This window comes from Taurulus bubalis (genome assembly GCF_910589615.1).
Source record: "Taurulus bubalis genome assembly, chromosome: 1".
NCBI classification, from domain to species: Eukaryota; Metazoa; Chordata; class Actinopteri; order Perciformes; family Cottidae; genus Taurulus; species Taurulus bubalis.
The window spans coordinates 7,628,859-7,644,546 of NC_136589.1; the positions used below are offsets into that span (position 1 = coordinate 7,628,859).

The following is a 15,688-nucleotide window of genomic DNA, read 5'->3' on the forward strand; positions in this document are numbered from 1 at the left end:
TGTTTTTTATCTCCCAACAATGTTTGGATGGATTTCTGTCAAAATTGTAATTTGTCTATTACGGTTTATAACGAAAATATCTGCAAATATAATCACATTCGTATAATCATCAGCTGTAGTTCTCATTCAGTACTGATTAACACATGTTGGCACGCTAAACTAAGATGTGTTAGCATTTAGGGCAAAGTGCCACCTATTATTATTATTATTATTATTATTAGTAGTAGTAGTAGTATTATTAGTATTATTATTATTTAGATAAATATGAAAAGTATTGAATTGTATCACTACTTTAAACTATTGTACCCCAAAGTGCTTAGAAATATGCAATTCAACTGTATAGCTATACATACTGTGTACTTCTACTTCATAGGAAAACATTAGCACTGCACTTGACTAAAAGAGAAATGTTAAAATATATGTTGCAGATTTATTATTATAATTAATTAAACTATCGTGCATCATATCAGAATTGAAAACTCCACCTTGAACATAGTGAAGAAAATTGAGACGGTCTCACTTTCACTTGAAGGAAAAATTTGAATGCAGGGTATTTACTAGGCATTATTAATAGATTTACTATTAATATCTAATAGATTTAATTCAGAATTCTAATTTGTTTGAGTAGGTCTACTTCTACCACTGCCAGTATCAACATTCCCAGTTAGAGAACGGGTGAAAAGTAAAGCTGTTTGCCTGGGCTGCAGATCCCTAAATCCACCTTTGATAAACACACCCAATCGCTGTTTCTTACGGTCAGAAACTTTGGTGAAACACACTTAGCAGAGGTAATTTTAGCAGAATTAATCACTTTCTATGACATAACCACCGCAGTTTTAAAGTAGAGTGTGGATTTAATTAGCAGAGGTATTTTTCTAGCAGTAACATTAGTGACTTACTCAACATATTGAAACCCGGGTGAATGCACACTGATTCAATTCTGCTTTCAGTTGGCTTTCTGTTCATGTTGACACCAGGGAAGTGAAGAGGAGTATGGCTGTAACTTTAATTATCCTGCATCCATGACACATATTCAGCATCCAGCAGCAAAAGTGAACTGCAGAGCTGCTATCTACAAAGGCCAGCTGCAGACGACATGCTCGACTCAGTCTGCAGAGCCCTGAAACCTGCGCCCGCTGCTTTACAGAGCACGTGTTTATTATATTATTATATTGTATATTATATTGAACGTGTCGTGCCACATTTTGTCCGAGCACTCCCTTGGGTCCCCAGCAATATAACCACCAAGTGTGAAGTAGATTGGATGAGCAGTTTTTGAGATATGCGAAGGACTAACCCAAATACATGTAGACAAAGACAGACAGAGATTCCTTGCTTTATAATTATATGTAATTTCCACTCATGACTTTTCATTCATTTAGATTTCCAGGCATGCCTTCACCGGCACACGGGTTGATTCAAAACCTTGGCTTCCCTTGAGATGTCACATCAGGTTCTGGGCATCTTTTTTTATGCTTTATCCTTTTCATGTCTCTCATCTGAAGGAATGCCTTAGTTCAAGTTTTCTTGAGGGATGACGAGGCACAACGTTTGAATTGTTAACTTTCTCTTTGGGTTACTTTGATACACAGAACAGTTAAAGAAAAAAAGGAAGAAACATTCTGCAACATAATCCACACGTTTGGCTTGGAGAAATCTGAAAATTGGCCTAATATATCCCTTTACGACACGTGTGAGCAGTTAATGGTATTACAAAATATGCAGTTTATATGATTTGGTCTGAAAGCTCATCAGTAATCGGAAACCTGTTCTATAGAAAGGAGAGCGATCTGCAGCTGGTGGCAATCCAATGCATAATAACTGTAAAATCCTATTCTGCAGCACTGTTTAAATATTCTTTATAAGAGAGCATGAAAATAGGATGACAATTTGGTAGCGAGACTTCAGAGGTCGTACCAGAAAAATGTTTTAGCAGATTTTAATTGATGTCTGCAGAAGCAATATTCAGAAAAAGCAATATTCAGCCATGCATCTCAATCCATTTATATTTGTACATCCTAAATGTGTTACATGGAGATTTAAAATGTTAAGTATTGTGTTGTTCAGCACAGAAGCTCTGCTCAAATAATGTTCACATTTTCAGAAAAACATAACATTTATTAAACATTTTCCCATATATAACATTTGTTCCAGAGATTCATTTAACGTGTATGTTCGTTCATTAGATTTTTATAAACCACCAAAATATATTTTAATATATCTTTTGCCAAACAAAGTATAAAGTTGTTTTAAACTGAAAAAGACAATGAAACTAGCAACTAACAGGTCACATGAACCTCAAAGCCCCACAACACTAAACAGAGATGAGTTTCAGTTCATCAAAAAAGAAGAAAAGGACTTTTTTTTTTTTTAAGTGTATACCATAATCAGTGTTTGGGATTTACTTAACATATATTTTTACATTTGTGTTTTTAATGGACAGCATTATTTTGCGTTTTTACTGAACTTTATCAAATCACAAATGCAACGCAGTAAGTAGCTTGAGAGCAAAACAATCGCATTGATACAAAGATCACAAGAAAATGTAATACATACTGAGTCGTTCTAACAAAAGAAAAATCAAACTTTAAGAATAATGAAATTGGTTTTCTCAGCCAAGAGTCAGATAAGAGGATTGATACCACTCCCATGTCTAATCTAACTTTCCACTAGAAAACAAATAAGCCAAACTATTTCTTAAGGTATTTTTAGTTTGCCATTGATTGTCAAGTATAGCTCATATGCAAAGAAGGAATCTGTCCATGCCCTGGCAATGTCAGAAATCCGTTTTCAGTTCACATTTTCGGTTTTGAAATGTGGTCAAAGATTCACTGCATCGGGAACTGAAATGGCTCTGACACACAAAGTTACATGAGTTAATATGTCTCTGTGCAGTCAGCCTAAACATCTTTATATCAACAGCATTATAGTTACAACATGAAACCACATCGATTTGATCCATTGACAAAACCAGCGACGACAAAGATTGTCCTGTTAGTCAGTAGCTCATTTATAAACTTCAGTTTTAAGTGGCCGGGTCGAGAAGGCAATGGTCACCAATCTGTCAGAGGTCCCCATGCATCTTAACAGCAGTTCTGTCTGAAAAGCATCATATGCAATGTTTTTTTTTCTTCTTTCTGCTCTTCCACAAATGAGCCAAGCTCCTGGAGTCTGTTTCTTCATTCCGGGTTACGAGTAGATGGACCAATAGATGATGTTAAAGAGGATGTACGCTCCAGGAAACAAAACCCTTGAGTACTTGTCTATGGCGTGGGTGTCTATCCAGATGTTCACGTAGCCTCTGGATGGCCTAACCTGGCCTGTGATCTGCGGGTCATTCAGGGAAACCTGGGCACACATTCGATCCTGGCGACCGCCGTTCTCTGGCATCCCATAATTCCCTGTGGTGTTGACATCCATGGAACCGTAGCCAGTGATCTGGGGGTCGATCATCATGTCGTCCGGGTTGCCAATGCCGCATGTGCACGGCAGCTAGAAGGGCATAAAGGAAACAAAGTCATTTTTACACTTTGTAATCTGTTTAATGTCAATGCTGTTTTCTGTAAAGTGATACATTAAAACACGATTATAAATACATTAGTTTAGTAAATGTGTAGCATTTGTATGCACACTCAGGGCCTTCAAATAACTTCTGCATGCAACATTTATGGAAGGATGTTTGTGCTAGAAATAGTCCTCGGGGTACGTGGGCAATTTGGCTCCATATGCTGCAACATTTGGCAGATGAAGAATAGCAATATAGTACACAAGCTGTAGTCCCAGAAATAATTTGCCATGGGCTCGAGAGCAGTTAAAAGTAAGCCAATTTAGAAAAATATTTATCTGTTTATTGGAAACGCGCATTAAGTATTAATTCATGTTTCTAGGTGTTTAGAAATATATTAATGTGTAGAATATTTTAATGTAAAATCAGGTCAGCCTTGTCCTGTGTTGACTTAGAGAGAGCTATTAATGTGTCTGGTTCATTTCACTTCAGCTGTCTCCTTCCTTGCTTTTAATGAGAAAATCTTATATGCAGCGATTGCAGGGTGTTTTATCAGTTAACAGTTTAAGGAAATTTAAATCATCCCATAGGGAGATTTAAATCATATGAGCTTCATTGTAAATTAGATTTTTTATTTTGAGTATAAGGTAATTTTATTTCACTTCTAACCTTTTACCACCCCGGTTTATACCCGTGGGACACATTTTATTGATCATTTAGAATTATTGTCTGGTCAGGGTAGTCACATTTAAAAATAAAAACATCCTGAAGAAAAAGAAGAGTTAAACTGAAAATGAGCTGCGCTTCCAAGAAAAATGTACAATGCATTGCGGGATATATAGAACTCAAACCTTAAACATATGCCATGGGGCGGTTGTTAAAGGGTTAAACCACTTAGAACTGTAACAGTCATGATGTCTTTTGCACAGATCCACATCTATGTGGCGAAGAAAATGTTTGTTTCACAGTCAAACGGTCGTAATTAATAATGTATAAAAACATCACAGTGTTTAATTGCTTATTGAGAATAAGTAGATCACACATGTATTATTTACATCCTGTATGGAAAGAAATGTGATTTAATCACTCGGTAAGACTAAAGCCGTTTTTACTGTTATTCAAATGTTGTAAATCAACATTTTCGAGGTTAACTGTGTTTTTAACTGCAGGCGAAGAACAACCACAAAGAGAAGTCACATTAAATAACACTTACTCTCTCCCTCAGTTTCCTCTCTTTCCTCTCCTGTACGGTGGAGAGGTAGTTGACTGCCGCGTACTCGATCACCGACAGGAAGACAAAGACAAAACTGACCCAGAGGTAAATGTCCACTGCTTTGATGTAGGAGACCCGCGGCATGGAGGCGTTGACCCCGGTAATGATGGTGGACATGGTCAGCACTGTGGTGATGCCTGGGGTGAAAAACACAGTTTAGTCATGCTAGTGAAGCTAAAACCCAATGCTAAATATAATTTTGTGGACAAAACAAGAAACATATTTCTCAGATTTTATTCTCTGGAAATAACAAAGTATTTAACTCCTCAGTCCAATAAGAATATTTTTAAATATACAACTAGGAATGGAAAATCACTCACAGCTACTTTAATCTACTCAAAGCTCAGAAAACCTGTGACAAGTTGCTGCAAGTTGACTTGCTTCGGTTTTAAGAGATACTTTCACATTTTGGGAAATACTGTAATTTGCTTTCTTGCTGAGAGTTACATGTGAAGATTGATTCCACTCTCACGTCTGCAAATTAGATATTAAGCCTCGGCCAGCAGCTAGTTAGCTTAGCTTAGCCCAATGACTGAAAACAAGGGCAAACAGCTAGCCCTGCTCTGTCTAAAGGTACAAAATCAGCCTACCAGCAATTTTAAAGATCATTCAGTGAATGTTATATATTGTTTAATTCTTACATAAACCAAAATGTTAAAAGTGTAGTTGTATGTGAGACAGGATAGCTGTTTCCCACTACTTTCTGTATTTAGCTAAATTAAGCTAACTTCCTCCTGGAAAGAAATCCCTGCAGCACTTCTAAAGCTCACTAATTATAATAGTATATCTCATTTGATTAAGTGTAAAAAAAAAAACTCAAGTTTGCGGTTTTTCGGGTTTTGTGCCCGTCTTTGCCCGGGACTAGTAACTTCCTGGAATCTCATCCAATTGCCTGGCAGCAAAATTAGATATAACACTACACTTGACAGGCTGGTTTTGTTCCCTTTGGAGAGACCCAGACTACTTGTTTCCTTCTATTTCCAGTCTTCGTGCTAAACTAAGCTACTGTACCTTTACGGTAGAGTTGAGACTGGTGTTGATCTTCTCATTTAACTCTAGGCAAGAAATCAGTGTAGAGACTTTCCCCAATGTTGTGTTAACTAAGAGGTTGGGAACCAAGTTGTCATTCCTTATAATAAATAATATTTTTGCAAAGCTAGGTTTCTTTGCTAAGGCCGTGCCATGTAGAGGAAACTATCCTACCGAGTGGCACCCTGGCTGGGACGGCCCGGCGGTCAATCCAGAAGGACACCCAGGACAGCATGACCATCAGAGTAGCAGGGAAGTAGGTCTGCAGCAGGAAGAAGAAGATGTGGCGCCGCAGGGTGAAGTGGATGTACAAACGATTGTACCAGCCTGGGAAGAAGAAATATCACCATTACATTGTCGTGTGTTAGCTGCCGATACACTGTACAAACACTCAAAGCCGAGGTTCCCAGCTATTGTGGCAGTGAGAGATAAGACTCAAAATCCTTTATGTGCTTCAGGGTGCTCTTGGGAGCTAGAAAGTGTCATGTGGTTATAGGATGCTGCAGGGCTCACAGTGGCTTTCCAGCAGAGTACAAGTGGTTGGCAGTAGTTTGATTCAGTTATTTCGATGGGAGGATTAAACATTAGTACATTATTTTTGGTGTGACGTTCAAAGGACATTCAAGGAAGACTTGATCCTTTAGTAGGAAAGGGCTTGTGAAATAAAATGATATTCAATGAAGTTGTAATTCAATTGTGATCTAGATTTTCCACGCATGATGCACATTTGCATAAGCAGTTCAATTGACTGTATAAGAAGTGCTTGTGTTGTGGATTACAGTACCTGTGCTGCTGTAGAACGCCAGCTTGGTGGTGGTGTGAAATTTCTGAATGAGGAACTGGGACAGAGATATTCTGTCGTCCGTGTTCAGGGATTCGTTTCCTTTCTTCCAGTACAACATCAGGTCGTCGTCTGTGTACGCATCTGCAGGGGAAAGAAGTAAGAGTAAGCAAATCTGTCAGATTTAGTATGTTAATGTGAACAAAATGTGTGACTACATTTCACTACAAGCACCACTGAATGGTAATAGTTATTGGCATATTATGACATGAGATATCTGAGATTTCATGAGATATCTGGTGAGCAAACTTGACATTTTGGCACAAAGGGAGCACAAGAAAAAAGCTTATATACTATCCACAAAATGGAAATGGGAAAAACGTGTGTATGTGCTCAGTAGCCTAGATACAGTATGTGAAACCTTGTCATGTCGATGGCGCTAGAGGAGAGGTCAAAGATGTTGGAATCCAACATGAATACTTTTTTCTCATTTCCACTTACAGCTCTCGATTTCCAGCGAGCAGGTTTGAGTGTCCAGAGGGAAGCGGCTGAGGTCCATGTTGCACATGGCGGTGACAGTGACTCTGCAGGAAAGACAGACCCAAAGGAAAACAAACACTGTAATTAAACTTCCTTAAGTAACAGCAATGGTACATTTAGAATTGTCTGTATATAGGCTGCTATGTTAGTCGACCCAAAACGAAAGATTTGTTTTTTATCGTATATATTGTTTTGAATTTTTTTGGTAGGCTATTATATTTCAGCAGTGTGTGTACACACACACACACATCACATGAAATCCTCACTTTCTTTGTATATAACATCTACACACACATATATATATGGCCTGATTAAATACCAGTTCACAAGTCCCCGCAGTAAATTGACGAAAGTCACGCAGCATTTGACATTCTTCTTTGATAACTTGACACATATTTGTTTGCTACACTGATTGCAAATTAGCAAATGAGACAGAAATGTTATTATTCCACAAAATGCATCACCTGCTGTGAAAATCATCAAAGTATATCATCAAGGACCTTTAGCATTTCTAATTACTGCTATGTGATCTTTTTTTGTTGTATATTTTTGTAAAAACAAATTCTATCGTGATTATTTTTATTTTTTTTGCAGTACATGAAAATAAACCTTCACCACTGTTTTATATTTTATTGATGAATGACCAATATCTTTATTTTAAAATGTATTTTTGTAGATATACAAACTGCTCGTGGAAGCATCTGGATCTCCATGGAGAGATGGACTTAGTCCTCCGTGGCTAAGTTAGGACTCCTGTCCATGTGTTTACCTGAGGCTGTAGAGGACGTTGCCGTCAGGGTAAACCCTCAGCATGACGTTATCGGTGGTGGTGTCGTGGATAAAAGAGCGCTTGGAGTGGACGAAGAACATGTCAGGAACCCAAATCTTCTTCACCAGGCGACTGTCAAAGGTCATGCTCTGGTTGTTGGTGCTCGGGAAAGACAGACGCTCGTCCTTCCAGTAGTGGCGCAGGTACAGTGTCATGGTAAAGTCCTATAGGAGGCAAAGAAGCTGGTGCTCAAATGCTTTACTTCAGTAAAAGTACTAACACAACAATATACAATACTCCATGACAAGTACTGTCAGCAGTACTATCAGCATACACTACGTATGAAAGTAAAACTAGGGGATGTGACGAGGAGCTAGTTTATCTACTTTATATCCAGTTAGGTTGTTTAGGTTCCCAAGCTATGGATCGAGCCCCTCCACAGGGGCTTAAGCTGAATCTACGGGGTCGTGAGATGATTAATGAGAGGGTAAAGAAGAACAAACACAATTCTTGTCGACACATTTGTCTTCCTCTTTCAGAATTTTTTCTAATCTTTATTTTTTGTGTGAACTATTGAATGATTTGAAACCATCTGAGACATTTAGTGGAATTGTCTTAAATGTGATAAATAATTGTAGAAAATGTTTTTCTACAAAAAACCGCCAAAACCGGAAGCCAATATTAACCACCGGTTTATCTTTTACATTCCATTGTGTTTTATTATCATATATTTTTCAAGTAAAATCTTATTAACTCTAGCCTTCAAATGAAAGTAAAATATAAGTATGGTGTTTTGTATTGTAATCTGTACTACATCATTCTAAAAAACAGGCTATTTTATACTTACCATATCCACCTCGGAGATGGTGTCCAGACTTTCAACCTGAACATCCACTCCAACGGGAATTGGAGGACCTGAAATAAAATCATGTCGACTCATGTCAAAAATGCATAAAATAAAATTAGAAAGTGTTTTGTCGCTGCACAGAAGCTTGTTGAGCTGATTTTGGATGTAACAGTGGGTGAAACAGTCAAGGTGACCAACAGAGCCTGTTTTAACCTTTTGTTTTGAAAATCACATTTCGAAAAAGAACAATGACTCACGCAAATGTAGAGCAACTGCTGTGTCGGTTTGGCTCAGATTCTACTTTTGACCTATTTCAGCTCTTCTACTCCGCATCATCATCCACCAATATTACACAAATACAATTAGGTCACAATAATGGATCAAAGATGATGCAGCGATGGATGAAAACTAGCTCTCTTTTCCACTTCCAGCTGAGACACGATTCTGTGAGGGTCACTCGGTGTGTTTTCAGCAGCAGATTGTCGGGTGATTAAAAGTAGTCGTGGTCTGATAAAAACAGCATGTCATGACTGATTATTTTTTTACTTAAATACAGCTCTCATGTCTTTTAAATGACAAAATAATTTGTAATGTATATTTCATTACAATCTTCTAGTAAAAACAAAAGCATGTGTGCCTTTTTTACATCAAATAATTTTTAATACACAGTGATGATGATAAAAAAAGAAGTGAATTAAACCTCAAGTTATGTAAATTGTTTTGGCCCTAACCAATGGCCACCGCATACATCTTTTCCTGAGCATGCGGCGTCTAGCATGCACTCAACACTTCTGAGCTACAAATAAAACCTATTTGTTTAAAAGCACTGAAGTAGGATTCTTTTTCTGACCTCCGAATGCTGGCCTCATGGTGAAATCATGGTCTTCAATTCTCAGGAGTTGCTCCGATTTTGTCATCAGAGTTTTTGTCATGTCTGGACTTCGTTTGTAAATTGGGCTGTAACACACAAAAAGAAAGACGTGTGGTCACAATGAGCCTCTAGGTGAGTCCAAATGAATTTGCCAAAGAATCAAAACCACTCACTTTTCAGATTTTTGACCTCCACCTCCATCCATTCTGGTCTCTCTCCGCGACCTGATAAGTTCACAACAGTAAAAAAACAAATAAGAACATCTGTCACATGGCAGCAATATTATACAAAATAGTTGAGCTTGCAGTCAAATGACATTGTCCTTTTTTTGTTACTTTATTTCCAACGTTTTTAATTTGCAATTGTAACATATGAAGAGCTCCAACAATTAATTAAATATGCAGCTATTTTGATAATTAAATGATAACTTTACTAATGTTTTAGTAAAAGGAGAGATGCTTTTCTTTATCGTACGTGATACTTAGCCGAATATCTTTGGGCTTTGGACTGTTGGTTGGAATAAAACAATCAACTTAAATGTTGTTTTATGAGAAATGATACTTGTACCTGTAGATTTAAAACTATTAATTAAAGAGTATATCAATTAAATGAGAAAGTAATATGCAGACCCATTAATAATTACAATCATTACCTGCAGCTTTAAATTAGATGGTTTTAGAGTAGGCACCATAGTGGACCATAATTTGGCCTTTTCTTTGTTTTGATGCTTCTCACTTCCTAAGAAGGTGTACATCCAGACACATCACACATTTCATCCACAAATCACAACATGGTCAAAAGAGCATTTTCTCATCACATCTGATTTAGAGGAAGCCAGCTCCTCTCTGGTGTCACTTTTCAAGAGGGTTGCCTCTATATATTTGTCTTTTAGGCAGCCTTTTCAGTTCACGAACAGAGAGGGAAGGAGGAAAAAAAAGATTTCCTAAAACCCTAAAATGGATTATTAGAGTAGAGCAAGCTGTGACAGACAGGGACAAATCCCTATGCCTATCCCTATACATGCATTAAGGAAATACCACAGAGGAAGCGAGAGAGAGAGAGGGGGGAGAGAGAGATGAATGGTGTCCATGAATGCAGAAGAAAACATTTACTAAATGAAACGGTAAGAAGAGGGTTTCTCTGGCTAGCTGCTGAGCTCTGATGTGCAATGGGTGCTACTCGCCCGTGTCCATCCAGCAGCTGGTTCCTAATCCTTTTGGCAGAAATGCTTCTCCAATCCCTGCCTGCCTACGCCACACAGCAGACCGCCTGTCTGCTCGCTGTTCCTGTTCTGCAGCTATAGGACCTGCATGCCGATATCACTGCAGAGGCTGCACCAGGTTGATGGGTCAGATTGCTCTAGATCACTCTGGACACATGATTAGTGTATGCAGAGAGCATGGCAGAACAAACTGAAGTTGAGAAAAAGGGAATTAATAAAGTATATGGTGGCCTGGGCTATGCTATAAAAGATGAAAAGGGTGTAATGTTTTCATTTTATGTATTTAAAACAACTTATTTCGATACAATCATGGTGGTGGAAAGTAACTCACTGTTAAGTACAATTTTGAGGTACTTGTGCTGTATTTGAGTATTTCCATTTTATGCTACTATTTTTTACTCCAATATTAGCTATCTAACAAGTTACTAAATAGTTACTTTGCAGATTCTTGAGATGACTTGAGCTTTTGAATGTAAGACTTGTAACTCCACTGTGACATTGCCAATTGCACTTACAGTTGGGGTTGCTTATTTTTCTTCAAAAATGTTTTTGTTATATCTGTTGAATTTCCCCAAAAAAAACCCACAACAATCAATAAATTAAATGCTCTGACAAAAACAAATCTGTAGTCACTGCAGGACTGTAACCGTCCAATCTGATTGCCCATGTTACCTGCCTGTCTACCTGCACATACTCTGCTTGAGCATTGGCTGTCATCAGGAGTCTTCCTCAAACTGCTAGATTTACATCTGTGAGTACTAATAATAGCCATGTCCGTTGTGTAGTTTTGAATTAAATTAAGGTAAAATTACATATGAATCGTGATTCCATATAGGCAGAAAGCTAAGACAGCTACTGGTAGCCAACTCTGCTAAATTGGGCTTGTTACAACTAGTAGGATAGTTTTGCGTTTTTTATTCTCTATGACTGGATTTAGTTGTTTCCTGAGGGATCATAAATTAAATTACCAGGATTTTTTTTTCATCTCAATTGATCTTTGGTTAAAGGCTTGTCGTGGCTAACTTACCAGCTAGCTTGTTTTGGCTCACTTGCTTTAGCGTTAGCTGTGTAGTTAGTTGACTGTTAGTTATTGTTTTTTGTCTGTGATAAATACATATATAACATTTGTCTCATTGTTATATATTTATGTATTACAAAAAAATATATATTTAGAAAAGAGAAGAAAAAGAAAAATCAACAAGTACGATTTCGGTGTTCAAGGAAATGAATGCCATTATAAGACCATTAACAAATCCCAAGAAAAGTTAACTGGTAAAGAGCACAAACGTAAAAGTTGAACCGCTGAACATGGGTTATCTGCACAACAGTCACTCCTGACAAATTAAGTAAAAAGTAGTGAGGCCGAAAAACACATGCAAACGGTATCTCACAAAAAGGCTCAGTGTAGTAAGCTTAAATTTCGGAAAATTAGCACTCAGTCACTGAAACCCTCGCTTTAGATGTGGAGGTGTGAACAAAGTAGAGGGAAATGAGCAAAAAAAACCATTTTTTTCTCATCATAATGTGTTTTTCTGTCTCAATAATCATCAAGCCACCATTCAAAAGGATATTTTAAACCTCATGGGGGGTTTTCTCCTCAGATGTTTTCTTGTGTGGGACTATCCTCCACTTATCCCCCTCTCCACTTCCTTCACAAGGCAGCAAAAAAAGGAAATTGTAAGTAATATAGTGAAAACTCCCACTACACACGCCAGCAGCGTCCAGCCGCTTTCTCAATTTCACACTCAGAGAGAAGAGGAGGGGTGTGATGAGAAACAGGGAGAGGACATGTTTGACTTCTGCATCACTATATGATAGTTCTTCTCTTCCTCCTGCTGGAATAGGAATGAAAGATTTAGATTTGATTTGTATTCTCAGACTGTGTGTCAGCAGAGAGACATAACGTGGGAGGACTCTTAACTGGCTGGAGGGAAGAACTGATTTGATAACAAGGCAACGCTGGTGTTCAGAGATTACAATGCAGCTCTGAGCCACTTGTGCTTTCTGTCTTTGGAAGATTTTCCACAGATGATTACGATTGTGCTCCTCTTATAGTTAATGATCATCTGAATCACTTTAGGGCTGAGATGATCACTTTAAATGAGGATTGTTTGGATTTAAAAAGACAGCTTGAACTCTTTAACACATATTCAATAAAATCTGATCTGCCCTGTCAAGCGCTCTGAAGAACCCGCAAGTGTGTAACGTCGAACCCAATTATTTCACTCAAATGGATGAGAATCTTAATAGCAGATTGCTGTTTGACGTCTACTCTGTTCTATTAATAACAACAGTTACAGCATGACAAGTGATACTGTATCTAAAGGCAGAGGGATTATGATTTGACAGGGTTTGCTGAGTATATTAAGTGGATGCAAATTATTCAACGCAGATTGCATCATGATGTGTACAGCGCTGTACTTTCCCTGCTTGGGAAAATCTTATCACGTCTCACTGGAGAACCTCAGGATATAGTTGAGCTATTTGCTGATTTTGCTACAAGAGACAATTTTAGTTTGTAGAAATAAATGGTGGAAAAGAGTCCAGTCTGTGTTGGTTATTTGTGGGATTTTTTAACGGATCATTTGCATTTTTCAGCTTATACTTTATGTCAGATAAATGCAAGCATTTTAAAGCCATCTAAAAGCACTGACTTCATACTACAGCTGAGAAGATTAGTCGATTAAACAATTAGTAGATTGACAAAATGAATCAGCAAATATTTGGACGGCAGAAAACATTTGCAGGTTCCATCTGATCAAATGTCAAAATGTGTTGCTTTTCTTTTTGTGACAGTATTTTGAATACCACTGGGCGGTTGTTCGGATAAAACAAGCCATTTGAAGACATCAATTTGGGCTTTATCAAAACATGAAGGACATTTTCAAAGTTTTTTGACATTTTATTAACAACAAAAATATATATATTTATCGGTAATGACAATAATCATAGTTGCAGCCTCAGTGAGCTATTTTTCTGCTCACAGCACTTGACAGGTGTTCAAAGCCATCTGAGGGTGTTATTTAACTTCCATGTGACAATTTTGTTGTGCATGTAAACATTTATCTTTTGATTACCTCACAGCTGTTTTTTATGCTTCAAACTGTGCTCCAAATGTAGCTGACTCACTGAAATGATGACATTTGCATTTCTAATGTACTTCAGACTAAGATGCTTTATTTTGTTTTGTAGAGTGAAAGTCAGATTTCTTCCGCTGCAAGTATGTGAAGCTGCACCTCCATATTGCTCCCTACACTTACCAGCTGTGATAAAACATGTATTATTATTAGAGTTAACATAATTAGTCCATTGACAGAATTTTCTTTTTTAATAATCCATAATTTTGTATTCAGTTATCTGTTTCTAGCCTCTTAAATGTGAATATTTGCTGGTTTTCTTTGTCTTACATGATAGTGCACTGAATATCTTTGGGTTTGGGACTGCTGGTTGGACTAAACAAGGCATTGCAAGATGTCACTTTTGGTGCTGGAAACATTCGAAGGGCATGTTTTTGTTCGTACATTTTATAAACCAAAAGATTAATCGGGGAACATAATCAGCAAATTCATCGATTGTGAAAATAATTCAGGCTTGCATCTCTTTGTACACAGCAGTATTGAATATTATGATAATTCCGAAGTAATTCTTTTTGACAATTGTGCTATGTAGTCACCTTTCCAAATACCCATTTATACACAAAATACCCATTTCATATCATTTTATCATACTTGATTAGGTGCTCCAAATTTAACTGAATCGTGAAAATAATGAACCATTTTAAATAACCAGCATCAAGTTATCAGCATTTCTAATGTGACTAAAGAAGACTAATATGCCAATAGCTCGTTTATAGTGCAAACCCACCAGAGATATGTCAGACGGCCCCTTCACATACTGCTCGCTGCACTTAACAACAGCGATGCAACTTTTCATGAACAAACATCTACAAACCGTTCTATTTAAATCCCTTCCAATGTTATCAATCGATAATGTCTTTATTGATTGATGTGCTTTAACGATTCCCAGATCTAGTTCAGTCGCCGACTAAAACATCTAATCCAAATAGGATGCATTAACAAGGCAGCAATTAGCCTAAATAATCACCTGGAAATGACATTGGCTACAACTGCTGCCAGTGGGGAAAACAGTCAATAACTGTCCTGCAGCATTTGTGGGGCAAGAGAACACAACATTCACTAGTAGTGCATAAATAGAAGTGGGGATTTAGGTCTCCCTCTCTCTCCGCTCTCCAATCTGCCGTCTGAATAAGTCTGTTTTCAGAGGGGTAGGGATCAGCACAGGTGACACAGGAAACACTGGACAACATCGTGTAAACCTCAAAAAACATCTCTGAGAACATAACGAAGCCCTTATGGAGAGCAGAGCTTTAACAAAAGAACGTGTGCAACACATTCACCCATTTAAAAACTGACACACATACTGTTGAGACAATAAAAAAAGGCATTCCAGTGTCAGTGACTCCTTTGACATTACCTGCTCTGCTTGTAGGTCTCCAGCTTGTGACCCCTCGACTGGGGAATCCTCCCAGCTGCACCTGCGAGCCAAACACAGAAGAGAACAAGGACAGCATCCACCTGCATGGTTCACATTCCCCAGAGGACGGACCTCTCCTGTCAGTCAGAATCTACTCCCCTCAAGGGTTCGGAGCACTCTGCCTTGCTGAGACATTCCCTTCTCCAGCGCCGGAGCCGATAAGAGGGAGGAAAAACAGCAGCAGCAGCCACACTGAGCTATTCTACGGCCTGAGTGGAAAACATCCTACGGTGCTTAATCTCCACAGTGGGAAAAGCAATTTTGACTAAACCCATAAATCCTTGAGCGTCAGATGGT

General features: G+C 38.0%; 1 protein-coding gene across 1 annotated transcript; it reads right to left on the minus strand.

Moving 5' to 3' along the window:
* Nucleotides 1–3,189: 3,189 nt before the first annotated feature.
* LOC306735988 (gamma-aminobutyric acid receptor subunit rho-1-like) lies at nucleotides 3,190–15,438 on the minus strand (the record flags this gene model as incomplete). The annotated part of the gene is made up of 10 exons (XM_079217566.1): nucleotides 3,190–3,492; nucleotides 4,719–4,915; nucleotides 5,982–6,134; nucleotides 6,592–6,732; nucleotides 7,090–7,172; nucleotides 7,898–8,121; nucleotides 8,745–8,812; nucleotides 9,595–9,701; nucleotides 9,789–9,839; nucleotides 15,332–15,438. The coding sequence occupies 10 exons, from the start codon at nucleotides 15,436–15,438 to the stop codon at nucleotides 3,190–3,192; spliced, it is 1,434 nt and encodes a 477-aa protein (XP_079073692.1).
* Nucleotides 15,439–15,688: the final 250 nt, after the last annotated feature.